Here is a 19,143-nt window from a genome sequence, read left to right as displayed (position 1 = left end):
CTCAAAATAATTTTTTTAGAAAGAATAAGAAAACAAAACTAGCCCCCAAATGTCTGTTTTTGTTTACTAAATAAATATAAACAATGGTCTAAATTAACATAATTTAGGTAGAAGAAGATTTGAACTTCAATGTAAAAAGCAAACACACTGTCATGATCAACTGACTTAATCCACGTTTTACTGCACAAACGTTGATCGTGTATGCTAAGAATCATAGTCTATTTTATTTTATTTTATTTTAGATAGTAACGTTTTGTGTATATTGTACGTTAACTCAATTATTGAGGGAGCCGCCTACGTGGAACAGGTGCCAACGTGCACCGCACAACACAACATTCTGAGTACGGCAGGCAGCCGTTGGAAGCTGTAGCACCACCACCACAGAGTTTTGACTGATTGGTGCCCACTGCGCTCTTGGCTTTAGACTTCTTAGCTTCACAGATCCCTGAGCCTCAAACTCAAAGACCACAGCAAAGGCCAAATTCCAAAGTCCACCTTGGTTTAACGGTAAAACGGAATGACAACAAGTAGTTAAACCAACTGTTTAGTTTTTATCATATCTTTGTCATTCTTCTGTTTCTGGCTTTTCATTGTTCCTCCAATTTCCCTGCTGAGCTGCCAAGAAGACCCAGAGAGCTTTCCTCCCAGCCTCCCAGGTATTTCATCTAAGAACCCAGAAGCTGAATTTCCCTGAATTTTTTGTTTTCTTGTTCGTACCGAAATTTCTTGTGCAAACAATTTGGCATACTTGTTTTGGTTTCTTTACATATTTTGAACTCTTCATGCATTTTGGATTGCTCAATTCTGTAACTTTGTTGTTGAATTTGCTCGATCATTGGAAGTTTACTGGATCTATAGTATTTAGTGTAAGTCTCAAACTTCAAAACTCTTATGCTATAATGATAGTTCTGGAAGAATATCTTTAACCAATCAATTTAAGTTTCATTTTCAAAATTCAATGGTATATATATACATTCTAATATGTAGGCTTTTGCATAAGGAAGTTATATTCATTCTCTGATATGATTTGTTGCAAGTCATAGACTAGAAGATGGGAAGTATTTCTTGTGGTGTTATCTAGCATCTGACAGTCAGGAAGGTTCATTATTTGTTGCTTGACTATTGTGCTTACCAATGTTAGGAGGAGTTGGGTTGCTGAAGGGAATGGTTAATCTAATTTTGTCGACTGTATTAAAAGGTTTGGCTGCTAATTAGGCATTAATGGACTGACATTCTGAATGCCTTTCCCCACCTAACGTAGGGACGGACATCAATGGTGGTGACAGTATTTCATCTTTAGTTTACACTGAATGTCAAATGTTTGCTTGTTAGTTGTTACTTATCCTCAATTAGTCTAATCTGGTGGCAATAGTATGGATATTGTTTATATGTAGCAATCACTGTATTGTGGGGGGCCGTTCGTAGAATTTCTTGTTCTGACTTAAGTAGTTTTCCTTTCTCAGTCTCATCCCTCTCTTTTGGAACTTTGTAGAGACTCAGATAGAAGAGATCAGGGCAAAGCGTTTTATTTTCCTTCCAGCAGGTATGGAAGACCATGCTGTTTGTGATAATACTGTTGGCAGTCCTGAGGTTGAGATAAACTACCTAAATCAACGGGTGCAATCTAATGAATCCGGCATGCAAGAGTTAGAGAGTTACTTGAAAGTTTTAACAAAGCTGGACTTGGACTTGGCATATTCTTCTGAGAAGTTGGCAAATCTCCATGTACCTCTTATATACCTGTTGGCTCAGCAGAATGATCTCGAGGCAATGGCCACCGTCAATAACTATATTCTCGCGGACTTTATTGAGAAAGTATTGGTATTCAATTTCCTATCTAGCATTCTAGATTCTGAGGTAAGAGAGCTAGACAATTTCATGGATGCTCTCCAAGCAGGAATTATTGATGCCCGTAAAAAAATATCTTCGTGCAGACACTTGGGAAAACTGTATTCTATAATGGAAGGAAAGTTAAATGATTCTGAAGAATCACTAAAGCAATCTCAAGATCAGATTTCAGAGCTTAAGATGCAGTCAGAAAGGTTTCAGAGAACCGTTCTAGCTTTTGCCCATGAGAATTGTAAGTTAAAGTTTTCTGTCTAGTTAGGAGATTTTTTTAATTCAAATAGCGAAGATGCATTTTTTACTTGGTTATTATTTACTTGAGGCATACATGTCAACAGGGAAAACTGACATTGCCATGGATTTATCAGAAAATGCTCAACAGGCGAATAAAAACGCAAAGTCAAATTTAAAGATGCCTAGACAACAAAGACATAATCTGTGGATGCTGGAGAAATCACTTTCAAGAGAGCTATATCTTGAGAAGAAATTAACTGAATCAAGACAAAATGAAGAAGAACTTAAATTAAAGCTACATCATACAGAACAGGTAGCATTTCACATGGAAGAAGCAGCAGAAGTTGTTTGGGGAAGATTTTTAGAGGCAGAGAATGCTGCTGAGGTGCTCCAGGGGATTTCAAAGGAATTGTTAGGTCGACTGCAGCTTATTCATTTTAATCTAAATGGTTCAATTCAACGAGAAAGCGAGCTAAAATTCAAACTTCAAGCTAGTTTAGAAGAGCTGAAAGCAAAAGATACTGCTTTGCAGAAGCTCAAGAATGTTCATGAAGAGAACATTAAGAAAGATGTTGAACTGTCTGCTTTGAGAGAAAAGGTGGTGTTCCTTGAGAAACAGCTGAAAGAATCAGAGCTCCAGCTGAAGAGTGCAAATTCCACCAATGAATCAAGTCAAGAGAAACTTGGGGAAATGGAAAGGTTAGTTGAGTCTTTGAAAGAAAACATCTTTACAACAGAAGTTAAGGCTGAGAGTGCAGAACTTAAGGTTGCGGAATTAACAGGAACGAATGTGGAACTCACTGAAGAGATGAGTTTTCTAAAAGGAAGTGCTAGTAACACAGAAAAAAAGGTTGGCAGTCTAGAAAAACAGTTGAGGGAAGTAGAGATCCAATTACAGCATGCAAAAGCATCCTCTGAAGCAAGTCAAGAGCAGCAGAATATGCTATATGCTGCAATTTGGGATATGGAAACTTTAATTGAAGATCTAAAATCAAAGGTTTCAAAAGCTGAAAATAAGACAGAAAGTACAGAGGAGCAGTGTGTTGTGTTATCTGAAACTAACTCAGAACTAAATGCGGAAATAACTGTTCTAAGGGATAGAGTGGAATACTTGGAATCGTCTTTGGATCAGGCTAACAATGCAAAATTTGCAAATGCAGAAGAACTCAATAACAGAATCAAGTTCATGATGGATATGGCAATGCAACTAGCCATAGAACGGGAGCGCATCCAAAAGCAGGTATATCTTGGAACTTCTCTCTCTCTCTCTCTCTCTCTCTCTCTCTCTCTCTCTCTCTCTCTCCACTCACTGTCCTGTCGATGTTATTTTGTTGATGGCGCTGCCATAGAAAGTGGTGGCTACTGTTATGTTCAACGGTGGAAATCAAAATAGTTGCTTGTCATAAATAAGCAAAACTTAGCAATGTGATGGCCCACTTTTTCTCTGAAGGCCACAATTCAAATGGAAAATCTGTTGCGTTATATATATAAGAAAAGTCACTGAATTTCCATGGAACAAACACTCAAGGTGTCTGAGTTCTTTGTGGCTTTATAACTTTCTTTCCCTACTTTTAAGGAAAAAGGATGAGTAAACTGATATGTAGCCAATTATGGAAAAAGAATCCTTTCACTATAGTTTCTTCTGTGCAGGTGCATGTCTTAATGATGGAGAAAAAACTGCTGGTGGAGAAGCTATGGAACACCAAAAAGGATGCAACTGAGTGCAACAATGAAGACAGTGAAAACAAAGAGCTTCCATTTTCCAAGAATAATTTTTTGAATACTACTTCTATGAAGACATCCACGGAAGCTATGACAGAGTCCTTAGATAAAAGTTTCCAGGCAGGTATTCCCTTTGGATCTTTCTTATTATGATAAGTGAAGAAATGGTGTTTGTTTTCCTTTTAAAATCATAGAACTACATAATGTACTCAAAGACTGTGTTTGCTGAGATTTGCCCTTTGTATATCTTCATGATTTGTTTGTTGATTCTGGATCTTTCTTCTCATAAATTCTCCTATATTCAATGTGTCAGGTGGATGAACCATCAGAAGAGGCACCTGACTGTGATACTGATGCAGGGGCTTCCAGTTCTGCTAGCAGCATGGTTTCAGAACCTGAGACTTCCCGAGAGGTAAAGGCCAGGTGCCTGAGCCTAAAGTATGTTTCCATAATAGTCTTTGTATTTTCAGTGTCAGCTATGTATTTGCTTAACCAGGAAGGAACCTTTCCTCTTTGACGAATTGTGATAGATAACTTTCCTCACACATTTAACATCACGAGGAGGAGCCTTTCATGTTGGTGACATGACATATTGTTCCATGATTTTTTTTTTCCTGAAGCTCTAAATTGAGCTAGATGTCTTCTTGAATAGTTTTTTTAGGTTCTGCAGAATGAAATGTTGTATAAGCAGGAAGCACATAGTAAAAAGAAGGGCAGTTATGCTTTTCATTATTGTATAGAGCACCCCATTAAACATGAGATTTCCTGTTAAATATCACATCATATTGTTCAACAAATCATTCGTTTAGTGTATGTATAGGTTGGCAATCAGGATTAAGAAGTAGTAACCATTGATCTTGTTATGACTAAGTCTTAGAAGCAAAGCAAAATGCAATAAGAATAATGCCATTGAAACAAAAAGGTGTTTACTTTTATTATAATTCAAGTCAGGCATAGGCTCCGGTAAAACAGAAACCCAGATATGGACATAGTATATAACATATCTACACCTTTATTCAAGGCAATTGATTTGGTTCACAATTGGCTTCAACTTGGAGCTTGGGAGGAGGGTTTCCCCCATCGCATATGCAGTCACCGTTGATGCAGCGCGAGGGAAATCCTTGGCATACCTTACTGCAGTCTATCATACGAGGACAACGAAGCTTTCCCCTTGCTTCAGCTCCTGGCACCTTCCCCACTGCCACTGCAGCCAATAGAAGGAGGAGGGCCAATGAAGCAAACTTGAAGGATGGTTTCTTCTCCATGTTGTTGTTGACACTCTTGTTTGTTGTTGTGATATGTTTTGGTTTCCAGTATGCAAAAGTAGGCTCATCTCCCACTCCATTTTATAGGAGAGGATATAAATATTAAGAGAAAAGAAAACTAAAAGGGAAGATACTCCTTCCATATTAAATTACATCACGAGGAAGAATCATTTCTTCTCTCTCTAATATTACGGCAAGATATTAGTGTGTATTGATGGCACTCCAATCCAACCCATCATTTTCACGCTGCCATTTTCTTCAATTATTCCTCTTTTAACTTTAACTGATAACAATTCCCTAAAAAATACAAAAACTTTATCCAATAACAAATATATTAATGAATCACCAAAAATGAAAGATAACAATAATAATACTAAAAAGGAAACAAGATTAATAACAATGAAACAAGGAAATTGTAGAGTTATAAAAAAAACCACACCAAATCAACCTCTTCATATAGTCTTGGATTTTGGGTGTTTTATAACTCCCTTTAAAATATCCCTATTTTTTTATAGCATTTGCTTGTTTCGTGACCTCCATAAACGACATGTCGCTTTTCCGGCGAAATTGATGATGACCATTGACCCAGTCAGTCAGTGCCCATTCCTTTACGTCTCATCGTTCGACACGTGTTAACAAAATTCCAAATCGTTCCAAACCCTAATCCCAAGCCCCCTATAAAATTCTCTCTTTGGCCTTCAGCTGATTTCACTCACGATAAACTGATGGATACCAAGCTTCTCGTTACGGATGTGTATCCTTTACTTCCTTGATCTTTTCCTGTAATTATTGTATGGATTGTACTGGGATTTTCATTATCAAGTATTATCTTGGAATTATTTCGTTGTAATGCACCAGTTAGCCCCCTGCTTCTTGGAAATATAGTCGCAGGGAAATTTCGAGCAAGGGTCGGTGCAAAATTGAAACTTTGGCATCAGTTGTGCAGTGAATTAGAGTGCTTTCTCTTGCACAACTAAGTTTTGCCCAAAAGCAGGAAAGTTCAAAAATTGAAGAATGGCAAAGCAAAATGATGAAACTAGAATTGTTTATATCTGAATTTGATGTAGAACCTCATATCATGCCTTCAAAGTTCTCTGATTGCTTTGCTATATCTAAAATTAATAGTTTGTATGTCTCTGTGTGCAAGATGATGAGATTTGTATTACTGAATTTGATGTGGAATCCCATACCAAACTGGTCTTCAAAGTTCTCTGATTGCTAAGTTGCCATGTAGTATATGTGATTGTGTTTGATTGGCAAGCTTTCTAAAAGGGTTTATTTTCTCTGGTTTAGTTTTCAAAGTTTTGAAGTCTTCTTCTTAAATGTGTGTGCATGAGTTGATTTTCATCTTTGCTGGCTGGCTGATGAGAGCAGTTGAAGTGAATATGAGCACCAAAATTCATAGTCTGTCATGTATTTGTATTTCAGATTGTACGAGCATGGTGCTACATTGGAGGTATCTCTTTGCTTGTTCATGCAACTTCTCTTGTATTCTCATGTGATAGTTGAAGCAGAGCTAAGGAGACAACTAAATGATGAATTTGACATTTTTTTTTTATATATACTAATAATGCAAGTCTTGATCTGACAGTGTATTTTTTGATTCAAATGCCAGAAACATTAGTTTTGTACTGAGAGGATTGTTGGCTGTTCCATGTGTGGCATATAATACAAAGTCATCGGTCTTTGTTTCTTTCGTGCCTTAAATTTCAAGCGATGGTTGCCTCACTCTGTATCTTGCGAAATTTGACAACGTGTAAGAATGATAAATGAGGATGACACCAACTGCTCCTTCAATGCTGTACAATGCAATGCGTAATAACAGAGCAAGTATGCCTGGAATTTAACTCTTCCAATATGTTCAACATCTACGCTTTAATTTTCTCCACACAAAAAAAACATCTAGGCTCAAGGAAATGGAGAGGCTAACCCAAACATCTGTTTGATGGCAATACCAATGTTGTGATTTTGGGTCGAGAGTGTTGTGGGTGAGGATGGAATTTGGGATTTGCCTTTGAAAAAATTACAAGGCGAAAAAAACAACAATGAAGGTGGCTGAAAAATTAACGACGAAGGTGGCTTTTGGGTACGATCGCGTGAACCAAGTGGCGTTTGGAGAGAGAGAGAGAGAGAGAGAGAGAGAGAGAGAATCAACTGAATTCAAAAACCAAAAACTTGAAATTTGAACACTTTTGCTGGCGTGGGTGGTGGCTAGGTGGTGGTTGTCCTTTGGAGCTGGCCTGGGGGAAGGGGCTGTGTGCGGTGGTGAGTAGTTAGGTAGGGTGCGGATGTGGGAGGGGGCCTGGGCAATGGCGTGGGGTAATGGGAGGAGAGATGTTTCCTTTTCTTTTCTTTTCTTTTTTTTTTGGTGGTGACTTTTCTTTTCTTTTTTGTTGCTTATCAAATTATGTTTTAGGTCTTTTAATATTTTATTACTTTTAGAATATTTAAATATTTTCTTAATTTTTAATTGATATTCTAATCCACCTAAGCAAAAAAAAAATTGGCGCCACATTAGCAACTAATGAAAATTTTAATGGTATAGCTAACGGTGGAGACATATTGCAAAAATTTTACAAATATTGGGAACTTTATTGTTAAAAATTTTACAAATTTTAAGAATAAAGTACTAGAGAGTGCAGGAGCAAACATGCTTTAAAAGTGAAAATTCAGGGTGCTATATTGAAATTTACCCTTAAAAAAAGAAAGAACTAATGTAATCAATTACTAATAAGAACTTGATAACTTTTCAAAAATATTGAAAGCGCTTTTTGACAACTAAAAGTGCTTATGGAAATGCTAAAAAAGCTTTTTATAACTAAAAGTGCTTTTGTGTTTGTGAAAAGTTTAGAAGGGTTTTGGGTCATAGAGCGCTTTCTAGAAAAACACTTGCCATGTACTTCTTTAGGAAGCACTTCGATTTTTTTATGAAAATTTACGTATTATACACATAATTCTCACATATTATTGAATAAAAATAATATATATTAAAAAATGTAAATAATTTATATTAAAATATAATAGTGGCAGAACTTTTAAGTTGTATTGTGCCAAAATTTTGCTGAATAAAACATGTACATATTTTATTCGTATTTTTTCATGTTCCGTATTTTATTAACTATGAATGAATGTGAAAGGCTAAGATTATTTCTTACTTGTTATAACAAAAATGCAAGATGATGATTTTGAAACTAGCAAATTAACATCTATAAATAGTCTAGCCGCACTGCTATACTCGGTTTTAATTATTATTTTTTCAAAAATCGTACAGCCGTGTGCCTATACCCGATTTTTAAATTGTTTTAAAATAGTCTAGCCGTCCCTATACCAGGTTTTTTTCCCTACTTTTTATAAAAATGGTACAGCCGCTTGTCTTTACATTTTTTACATGTGGCGCCAAGCCGATGGGGTGGTCTTCTATATCACGTATAGCCGCCCGGCTATACTCGGTTTTTAAATTTATTTTTTAATAAATAGTATAGCCGAGCGGCTTTACCTTTTTGACACATGGCGCCCAGCACTAGCAGATCCTTTTTATATAAATAGTATAGCCATACAGCAATACAATTTTTATATAAATAAAAAAATAAAAAGGGGCAATTTTTCTTTTTTATTTTTTAAAAAATATACATTTGTTTTTTTGCCAACTTCTTTAATTTAAGATATGTAATTAAGTAATATCTTAGCCTTTTTGAATTACATTAATTAGTAATTATGTTTTAATTATTATTTCTTTAGTGAATATTTAAATATGTTAAAGACAATTAAATTTCTCTAAAGCCACTCTTTATATATATAGTGAGATCCTATTTTTCCCCGATTTTCGTTTATCAATAAGAGTTGTTTAGAAGCATTATTCATTATTATTATGCCATTATTCGAGTCTTTATTATCCCCTTTTGATTTTTTTACTTTTTCAGAGTTATTATCCGTATAAAGATTTTAGCACTTTCACGTTTAATAATGCATTATACACGTTCGTACGTATTTTTCAATAATATATCCGTATTCTGCAAACATCTTAAAGACTCGTTAAAGTTCACGTTTAAAAAAAAATAAACATACAATACTTGTATTATATAGGTATGTATGTATTTTTCATGTTTAATGCACATATTTTTTTTACAAAAATTTCATTAAGACACACACAATTCATGTAATATACACATAATTTTCACATATTATTGAATAAAAATAATATATATATTAAAAAATGTAAACAATTTATATTAAAATATAATATAGTGGCTGAAATTTTAAATTGTAATGTGCCAAAATTTTGCCAAATAAAACACGTACGTATTTTATTCTTATTTTTTTCCATTCCGTATTTTACTAACTATGAACGAATGTGAGAGGCTAAGATTATATCTTACTTGTTGTAACAAAAATGCAAGATGGTGATTTTGAAACTAGCAAATTAATATCTATAAATAGGATAGCTGCGAGGCTATACTCCGTTTTAATATAAAAAAATTCAAAAAATCGTACCACCTCCCGGCTATACTCGGATTTTATTTTATTTTAAAATCGTATAGCCGATCGGCTGTTCTCGGTTTTCCTAATTTTTATAAAATAGTACAGTTGCCTGGCTTTTACTGTTTGACACTAGCGCATAGCCAGTAGTGTAGCCGGCTATACCCTCTTGTTTGAATTTATTTTTTATAAATCTTATACCCAGTCGGATATACTCGTTTTCCCTAATTTTTTTTTAAAAATAGTATAGCCACACCTCTCTATATATATATATAAATAGTATAGGTGCTTTTTGACAACTAAAAGTGCTCATGATAACATTTGGTAGAAAAGTTTAGAAGTGCTTTCTGAAAAAGCATCTGTCATGTGCTTCTTTAGGAAGCACCAAATGCTTTTCTAGGAAGCACTTTGATTTCTTATAAAAATTTCAACGTCTTTATAGTAAAAGCGCTTTTGCTAGAAAGAAAATTTCAATTGATTTTTCTTTTGAAAAAAAAAGAAGGAACAACTAATTTAATCAATTATTAATAAGAACCTGATAAATTTCCAAAAATACTCAGAAAATTCTTCCTATTAAAGGGTGTTATTATTATTTGATACGTGGTGTTTTTAATATTCTTTTTGACAACAAAGGATGTTTTTATTCTTAATGAGTTAAATAGGTCAAAGAAAATCCAGAAAATCCATATAAACCAAATATTTTCCCAAATATTTCAAGAGATCAGGTTCCTTTCTTTAAATTGTATTCCAGATCTGAATATATCAAATTAATGTGCAATCAAATCATAGCCAGTTACATTTGTCCTACACGTTTTTTCTCAAAATTGTAGACATTAAAATCCAAAAGAAGGGATCACTTCACTACAGTGCAAAGCAAAGCAAAGCTTCAAATTCATCACATATAGATCCCAGGTGACGCACAGTAAAACATCCAATGAAGGCAGCCATGATGAGCTGGATGATCATATGCTTGGCCATATGTGAGTTCTTTCTCACCAGTATTAATTAATTTCTCTTTCCCATATAATGTTTGTATTTACAGAAATGAAAGTTTTGCAATGTTTGCAGGTGCACCATTATTCTCAACAGGAGTTGAAGCAGCCACGATCCTCAAAAGATGTAATAGTAACGATGAAACTGCAAGGCGTTTCCATGTACCTCAGACTTTGTTCTCTGCGTTAACCACTTATGCACATGCCAAGTCGTAAAGGATTCTGGCTCTGCCATGCAAAACCAAAACGACCAATGTTCCAGTAGGAATGACTGTGCAGGAATTGGGTGTCCTTGGGGAACTATCGAATGTGTTGATGGGAAATGCAAATGCGTAAACTAGCGTTGATGAAGAACATGCATAGTCTTAGCTACATTTATTTTTAAGTACTTTGTTTGATCTCCTAGCTAATAAAGCTAGGTGCAATTTCAAATTAGTAAGGTGGTTTGATAAGTGGCTGTAATCTTTCTCAAAGGAATAATACACAAAATGTCTTTAAAATATATGGTTTTTGTCGATCAATCTCTTTAACCATGATAAAGGGAAAAACAGAGCATCCTGTCATGCAATATGTTCAACATCTTCTACGACAAACATCTCTGTGATAGGATATCTTAAAAACACTTCACACGAACCATCTCTTTCTTTCTAGAGACGGTTCCTTATTCCTTCCTTTGGTTCACATACTTCGGAGGAAATAATTTAATCAATTATTACTAATAAGAGGTGAAGTTCCTTCTCCCTCTAGCGGTTGAGAGGGTAGGCTACTTAGGTAGTCCGGCGACTATCACGCCCTTATGTGTAGAGATGCTCGCCTAATCATCTAAGACGTAGTCCGACTTTTTTGTACTTGTTTCATCCGTAATTATCAATAAAATTTTATCGCCTTTGGATGAAAAGAGCCTGATTACTTTCCAAAATACTAACATGTTGCCTCGCTAATAAAATCATGTCAAGCTTACCATTGGATGATTATGATGGATCTCACTAATATGTCATAGTGTTGGATCCTTTGAGCTTACTGTACATAAATTCCTATTAAAGGATATTCTTTTTTTTACAGCAAAAGATGTTTTTATTCTTAATTAGTTAAATAAGTCAAAGAAAATCCATATAAACCAAATATTTTCTTATATATTTCAAGAGATAAGGTTCTTTTCTTTAAATTGTATTGGGATTTTAGAAATAATATCTAAACCAAAGATTACTCCCAGTAAATCTCATATTCTTTTCCTTGTTAATATAACCAACAAGGAAATCAAAGATTCTTAATCCCAAAATTTGAATCTTGCTAAATATAAAGTATAATTTCCCCATCACCAAACACACTATAAAAGACAGCACAACAGAAATGTGAAGGGTACCCCTTTGAATATAGGGCAAAGGGATTACTCTACTACAGTGCAAAGCAACGCAAACCTTCAAATTGATCACATCGATCGATCCCAGGTGACACACAATAAAACATCTAATGAAGGCAGCCATGATGAGCTGGATCATCTTCTTGGCCATTTGTGAGTTCTTTCTCACTACTATTAATTAATTTCTTTTTCCTCATAAAATGTTTGTATTTACAGAAATGTCTTTAAAATGAAACTCTTGTAATTTTTGCAGATGCACCCTTATTCTAATCAGCCAAGCTCGTCACAAGATGTAATAGTAACGACGACTGCAAGTCGTTTCCATGCACCTCAAGCTTTGCTCTTTGCGTTAACCACTGGTGCACATGCCAAGTCACAGAGGAGTCTGGCTCTGCCATGCAAAACCAATATGACCAATGTTCCTATACGAATGAATGTGCAGGAACCATATGTTTTAAGGGAACTATCTCATGTGTTGATGGGCAATGCAAATGCGTAGACAGGCATGTCCTGAAAAATCAAAAGAACCAATGTTCTAGTAGGAATGACTTCGCAGGAATTGGGTGTCCTTCGGGAACTATTGAATGTGTTGATGGGAAATGCAAATGCGAAAACTCGCGTGCCCTGCAAGATCAAAATAGCCAATGTTCCAGTAAGAATGACTGCACAGGAATTATATGTCATTCAGGAACTATCGAATGTGTTGGTGGGCAATGCAAATGCGTAACCGTGAGTGATCCGCCAGGTCAAAATAGGCAATGTTCCAGAAGGAAGGACTGCATAGGAATTAAATGTCCTTCGGGAACGATTGAATGTGTTTATGGACAATGCAAATGCATAAACTCGCATGCCCTACAAGATCAAAATAGCCAATGTTCCAGTAGGAACAACTGCATAGGAATTAAGTGTCCTTCTGGAAATATCGAATGTGTTGATGGGCAATGCAAATGCGTAAACTCGCGTGGCCTGCAAGATCAAAATAGCCAATGTTCCAGTAGGAACAACTGCATAGGAATTAAGTGTCCTTCTGGAAATATCGAATGTGTTGATGGGCAATGCAAATGCGTAAACTCGCGTGGCCTGCAAGATCAAAATAGCCAATGTTCAAGTTAGTACGGTAGTTTGATAAGTGGCTGTAATCTTTCTGTAAGGAATAAAAGCCATCGTTCCTTCTTTCTTTCATGCCTTAATTTCAAGCAATGGTTGGCTCACTCTGTATATTAGAAGCTGACAAGATTTATAAGAATTGAGTGGTGTACATTTGAGAATCAGCTTCCGGAAATAACAGAGAATTAAAAATCATCATAAAGGGAAAAACAGAGCATCCTGTCAAATGCAATGCGCAATAACAGAGCAAGTGTGCCTGAAATTTAACTCTTCTTATATGTTCAACAGCTTCTAGGCCAGAGGAAATGGAGGACTGCCCCAAACATCTTTTTTTATACCTAAACAAACTTTAGATGAATGAGCTCTGGAAAGAAATGGTTCCTTTGGCTCAAGCATTCATGAGAACCTTTTAGCTGCTGCAGCCATCTGCATCAAGCAGCAATGCAAACTTAGGCAAAATAATTAGGGAACCGTTTGTAAAAACATATGGAAGAAAATAGTCTCAAGTTTCTAGCTGCGTAAGAGAATTGACTGTGCATTTTCATTTATGAAGATCAACTTAATAAAAAAGAAATGACAAAGGATTTAGCTAGCTTGGATATAATTGCTGTTGAAGTACTCAAATTCTGAAGTATGATGACTTACATTTAGAAGTGAGCTCGATCCGAATTCTGATCTGTAATTCAGCTCCAATGGTATTTGTGTGACATGACTCTCCTCTTTCATCCGGGCTTGGGACTGGCTGTGTAAAAGATCGGACTTGAGGCACAATACAGGCAGAGTTATCATGTCACAACCGCTATGACCAATTGTAAGGGTCAAAGTGGTTGCTTTCTATTGGATTAACGTGTATAAATTAAACTGGAGAGATTGTACCCAACCCTGTCACAGTCGAGTTACCATGACAGAAATATCAGAGGTGCCATTAAATTGTGTAAATAAGCCGCAAGCCTCCACAAAATCACCATTGTGGAGGTTTTGCAGCTTATAAAATCATCTAAATAATGCTGTAATGGAGGCTAACATGGAAAATGCACAAGCTAGCCAATTGATCCATGTGAAGTACTTTCCTGAGAGGAACAGACTGGTCATCACAAAGAACCCCATTGCTGTTAAAAAGGATCCAATTATCTCAACAATCTTTGCAGCCCTTGGACTGGCATGCTGCAGAAATATCCCAGTAAAAGAAGCTGCAAAAGCAATAACAACGATACGTTAGCGATCTTCATGGGAAGCAGAGAGGCTGCTCCTGAGCTTGCCCCGAAGACGATGAGTTTTGTGTAGCTAAGGTCAAAGCTGCCTGGAAACTAAGATTAAGTATTGTCTTCCCAAGACTCAATGGAGCCTGTGGTGCTGGGCTAGTTTGCATTTCCATTTCAATTGAATTACGTAAACAGGTAGGTCATCTAATGCTCTGGACCTCCTCTGTAAAACTGTAAGACACCTTACTCTTATGATGGAACACGTTACACAAGTTCGGTGAAACAGCTGGTATTAAACGTGATAAAGCCATACAAGCATGGCGGAAAGCCAGCTTGATTGCTGTGGGGAACGGAAATGGTGGATCATTTGAAGGCCTTGGATGTAAATTATATGGCATGACACAAAAATACATGCAAAGACTTGTTAAGTTCTTGGAGCTTCTCTCCATTTTCATTATATAAGAAGGTAAAGAGAATTCTAGAGAAATGGGTGATTCTTCTCGTAGACGTTTCCATATGTCCTTGTTCCAAGTAAGTTCACGGCTCCATTTTAGTATGAACCGAACAGATATTCTTTGCTTCGGTAGGGGTCAAAAAGCTCGAGACCTATTGACTCCTTTTTCTTTTTGGTCAATTTTCTTCCTTTCCATTTTCCCCATTTTTTGTCCCAACCCCTCAACTAGAGGTGTCAAACGGGACAGGCCGACCCAACACGGTATGAGCCTAACCCGTTTAAATGAGGCAAGCACGGTACGGCACGCGCACGAATAGTAATGGGTCGTCTTTCGTGCAATCTTGGGCGGGCGATATAAAATGAGGTCCAATGGACCGGGCCGGCCCATGGCTCGAGCCCTCTTCAAGCACGGCACGAGCCCAAGCCCGCTTTAAGCACGGCCCACTTAACTTTTTTTTTTCTTTCTCAAATGTCAAAATGCAAAAATTTGACATCTAATATCATTGTTTATATGATTTTTTTAAATTTTTTATAATCATAAACATATATTTGATGTCTTTCATATTAGGGAAATTTCTTGGATCCTTAATTAATTAAACATATCAATTAAAAATTAATTTAACAACATTGGACTTGATATTTAATCAGTACATATGACATATACGCTTCTCTTATAATCAAAGCAAGACATTTCTTCACATATAAAATAATAAGTTGTTTAAAGATGAAAAGTTGAAGTGGACTTTGTGGAGTTGTACACTTTTTGCCCTCCACCTTTTATATTGTTTGGATGTTTGATTGATTAATGTTTTCAAATAATTCATCATTTCTTGCCTCTAATTATATTTTTAATATTTATAATTTGAATTATCAAGTGAAAAAAAAAATCAAGTGAAAAAACTGCAAATTAAATGGGTTGGTTCTTGGGCCCAGAGTATGGTAGCACGGTCCGCCCGTTTCAATGTGGATATGGGCTTTGGGTTTGATTGGGATCAATGATTTCACTAAATGGGCCGGCCCGCCCATTTCATGTGGACATGGGCTTTGGGCCTCTACCCTCAACGCTGATACAATTCTTATTCTTTGCTCAAGTTATTCCAAAAGTGTAATGTTTTCTAATTGTTAAAAAAATAATGCACACTTGTACTAGAATAATATAGAAAGGTTTTGAATAATATAGAAAAATCTAGAAAATTTGAGAGAAAGTAGATAAGTTAAAATCACTAGAAATATCCATATATTATAACTAGAGAAATCTAGAATAAGGAGAAAAATTGTGGCTGAAAATGACTTTTGGAAAAGTCAATTGCATGAGCAACCGACTTTTGACTTAGCTACTCTATATATATACACATATAGCTAGCAACCCAATTATGTATTCAAGTAAGAAAGCTGCAAACCACAGCTGTCTAACTCTCCCATCAGCCAACCCTTGCATCCAACCAACTCTAGAGCCTTGTACCCTTCTTATTTCAATTAATAAAATAAAACTATTTTGTTACTCTTTTAAAAGTTTTTCTTTTTAAGTTAAGCTATTGTCCTAAATACCATCAATCATTTTCTAAATCTCCTCTCTTAAACTAACACTAATGAAATGGCTCTCTGACGAATAAAAGGCAAAATATGTTACGCTCTCCAAAGCAAACCAGGGAATAAAATTTCATTTATAGAAAGCAATATGGACAAATTTCACTATACATAAAAATTTCTTTCAAAGTTAAATCAAGGCTGTGTGTTAGAAAACCCTCCTCCTTTCTGTCCGGGCTTGGGACCGGCTGTGTAAAGTACAACAATGACACAGGCGGAGTTAAAATTTTTGGCTGGGCCAAATTTTTAGGTTTTGGACTTTTGGGTTTTTTTTGGGATTTTTTCTTTTGTGGTATCAAACGACGGCAGTTTACACTACTACACAATACTAAACTATCTAGTAGTTAAGACTTAAGGGTGAAGGCTAAGGTAAAGGCTAGCAAGGAAAAAGCACACGCTAGCCAGCAAATCCATATGAAGATATTTGAGAGGAAAATACTTGTCATTAGGAAAAACCCGAGCGCAGCAGAAACAGACCCAATTTTTTCAATGAGGCTTGCAGCCCTTGGATAGGCACGCGTTAGAAAAATGGCAGAGAAACAAGCTGCAAAAGCAATCACCATAGCCACTCCAACCATATGCAAGGGCAGCAAATGTGGCTGATCCTGATCCTGATCAGGTTGGCCTGGATTAGATGCAAGAGTCAAGCCAACAATGGCCTGGAATGTGAGACCGAGGACTGTCTTCCCCAAGCTAAGTGGAGCCTTTGATTGGTAACTTTGCACCTCAATTTGACAACCATGGAGATAAATTGGTAAGCAATCCCCTGCTTGATGACCAGACCAGCTCCACCAGCTTTCGAGCACCCTGTAACTCATTATTCTTGTGGAACGAGTCAGGGTTCTCACTGGTGGAGCCTCTGAACGAGGCCAGAAACAGGACAGTACATTATAGAATGCAAGCTTGATTGTTGTGACAAGGGAAAATAATGGCGGAGAGCTTGGAGAAGTCATGGAAATTAATAAGGGAACACCAGCATATTGCATAGACGTTTTAGTGTTCCCTTTCAAGTGGATGTAATGTTTTGTGTCTCTTTTCCTTTTATAATGAGGCAAAGAGAACACAAGAAACTTGGGGAGCCATTACTTTTCTCTGAAGTTTCATAGTGAAGTGAAGAGAAACGGTGACTCAATTGATCCCACTAACTAACATGCTGCAGGTCATCATGGCGTGTGAACATTGAATCTTCCTTATCCTTTCCTTCACCTACTTTTCTCAACAGTATTCAGTAGGGTCACTTACCGACCAACTTTGTCTGGGCCCTTCGCTTTTCTTGCTTAGCTAAACTGCTAGCATTATGTTTGGATCCCATAAATAGTATAGGGTCTAAGATATAGAAAAACTCGGCAATACCCAAATCTTAGAAAAAACATATTTGACTTTTCATATGGACTGAATATACATACAAGCATTGATAAACATTAAAATTACAACAATGCCATTATTATATTTTTGTTTTCTTTTTAAAAATTATAATACAAGGATAATAGTGATATTTCACGTATTATTCAAATTATAAAAAAAAAAATATTACAACCGACCCTTTTTTGGATGTTTTTCTTCAATTTAAAGATTTTAGGATTTATAAATTCAAAGCAAGAAATAAGTTTTATTATAAATTTCTCGAGTTGTAATTACTTCCATATACATTTCACATCTAGATCTATTATCTTCAATTTGTTAAGTAGCATGATTATTTTGGCCAAACCTCATAAGCTAGATTGGTTGACCAACCTTTGCCCCCCCAAAAAAAAAGGATTGATTGACCGACCCCATTTGCCTTTCTTTTTTTCCCCGACCGACCCCATTTGCCTTTCTTTTTTTCCCCAGCAAAAGAAGGCCCCTTTACCTTTTTCTTATGATATAATTTCTCCTACATTTCCTTTCCCCAAGTTCACAGCAGCTTCCTAGACATGCTTTTTCGGCTCATGAACATATCAACGTCAAACGAAACTTCTCAAGTTACTTTCTAATTTCCTGGAAGATGCTGCCTTATTTCCATGACATTGCTCATACCCAAGTACTATAAAAACATATGCATGCACAAGTAAGTGTCTTTCAAAATTACATGTCCTTGATCTTGCCCTGTCAACGACATGCGCAGAAGGATATGGCGGTGAACGCACTCCTCATCACTCCGCTGGTGGTATTATCAAGCCCACCACCGATCCTGTTCACTACAATACTAGAGTTCATCTTGTGTGTTTGTTTGGCAACGGCCACTCTTTTCATCAAGTTCCCCATGAATACATAAACGAAGCAGCAATTCTGACTATACTATTTAAAGGCCTTCCATCCATCTTTTGTGCTTTCGGCTTCTCCATAATCTTAGCTTTCTCCGGTGCATTTACCGCGTTGATGATCATCCGCAACAAGCCCGCCATTGCAAGGATCTTTGGACTCTGTTCCATGGCTTCCATGTCTTCAGCTATGGCATGCTGATGTGGGCCATTTACAATAAGCTGGCCGCAACCATTTAAAATATTAAAGCTTGTTTCTTAGGATGCAGATTTACGACAAGGGAATTGTTTATGTATTTTAATACAAGGACAACAAGAAGACAGTATTGTTGTTTTGTATGATCTTTATAAACTTTGTATTTTGCCTGCCCATGAGTTTAATCCAATTACTAGACTAGACCTAGGTTCGGTTTTCCTTGACAAAAATAATACAGAAAAATGAAAAGTGAAAATAAAAAAACAGAGGAAGTTTTTGTTCTAAAAGAAAATCTTTTCCCCATATGTTTGTCTTTGAAGAAGTTTTATCTGGCAGAGATATCGAAAATTATAAGCATTCATGATCGATTAAACCAAGAATTACTCCCAGCAAATCTCATATGTTTTCCTTGTTAACGATACCAAACAAGGAAATTAAAGATTATGATTCCCAAATCCTGAAT

The 19,143-nt window shown here is 36.2% G+C and overlaps 3 protein-coding genes and 2 non-coding genes across 5 annotated transcripts; 4 read left to right on the top strand and 1 right to left on the bottom strand.

Moving 5' to 3' along the window:
- The first annotated feature begins 278 nt into the window (after window positions 1–278).
- Window positions 279–4,579, top strand: WIT2 (WPP domain-interacting protein 2). The gene is given in 7 exon segments (XM_089046181.1): window positions 279–656; window positions 1,142–1,198; window positions 1,493–2,080; window positions 2,184–3,319; window positions 3,730–3,921; window positions 4,115–4,300; window positions 4,302–4,579. Coding segments are annotated over 6 exon segments (2,163 nt in total). The 5' UTR covers window positions 279–656; window positions 1,142–1,164; the 3' UTR covers window positions 4,329–4,579.
- A 1,508-nt stretch (window positions 4,580–6,087) lies between these two features.
- LOC148919783 (small nucleolar RNA R160) lies at window positions 6,088–6,169 on the top strand. Its single transcript, XR_016124834.1, has one exon. It is a non-coding gene; the product is annotated as a small nucleolar RNA R160 (small nucleolar RNA).
- Window positions 6,170–6,207: 38 nt separating this feature from the next.
- LOC148919782 (small nucleolar RNA R160) lies at window positions 6,208–6,286 on the top strand. Its single transcript, XR_016124833.1, has one exon. It is a non-coding gene; the product is annotated as a small nucleolar RNA R160 (small nucleolar RNA).
- Window positions 6,287–6,835: 549 nt separating this feature from the next.
- Window positions 6,836–13,401, top strand: LOC148919781 (uncharacterized). Its single transcript, XM_089044432.1, has 2 exons — window positions 6,836–6,896; window positions 12,169–13,401. The coding sequence occupies exons 1-2, from the start codon at window positions 6,836–6,838 to the stop codon at window positions 13,005–13,007; spliced, it is 900 nt and encodes a 299-aa protein (XP_088900558.1). The 3' UTR covers window positions 13,008–13,401.
- A 3,086-nt stretch (window positions 13,402–16,487) lies between these two features.
- On the bottom strand, window positions 16,488–18,664 carry LOC103341994 (uncharacterized). The gene is made up of 2 exons (XM_008245547.2): window positions 18,518–18,664; window positions 16,488–17,314 (listed from the first exon to the last, which is right to left on the bottom strand). The coding sequence occupies exons 1-2, from the start codon at window positions 18,662–18,664 to the stop codon at window positions 16,589–16,591; spliced, it is 873 nt and encodes a 290-aa protein (XP_008243769.2). The 3' UTR covers window positions 16,488–16,588.
- Window positions 18,665–19,143: the final 479 nt, after the last annotated feature.

This window comes from Prunus mume, linkage group LG2, assembly GCF_029339155.1.
Source record: "Prunus mume cultivar Tortuosa linkage group LG2, ASM2933915v1, whole genome shotgun sequence".
Lineage (NCBI taxonomy): Eukaryota > Viridiplantae > Streptophyta > Magnoliopsida > Rosales > Rosaceae > Prunus > Prunus mume.
Note: the sequence above shows the minus strand (reverse complement) of the source record. Positions and strands in the feature narration are given on the sequence as shown.

Excerpts from the sequence above, each read along its gene's own strand:
- LOC148919781 (XM_089044432.1), top strand. The coding sequence starts at position 6,836 with ATGAGGATGACACCAACTGCTCCTTCAATGCTGTACAATGCAATGCGT. Across the intron at positions 6,897-12,168 it reads AATGCGTAATAACAGAGCAA|CCAAGCTCGTCACAAGATGT; the intron begins GTATGCCTGGAA and ends TATTCTAATCAG.
- LOC103341994 (XM_008245547.2), bottom strand. The coding sequence starts at position 18,664 with ATGGAAGCCATGGAACAGAGTCCAAAGATCCTTGCAATGGCGGGCTTG. Across the intron at positions 17,315-18,517 it reads GAAGGCCTTTAAATAGTATA|TTTCTTGTGTTCTCTTTGCC; the intron begins GTCAGAATTGCT and ends TGGCTCCCCAAG.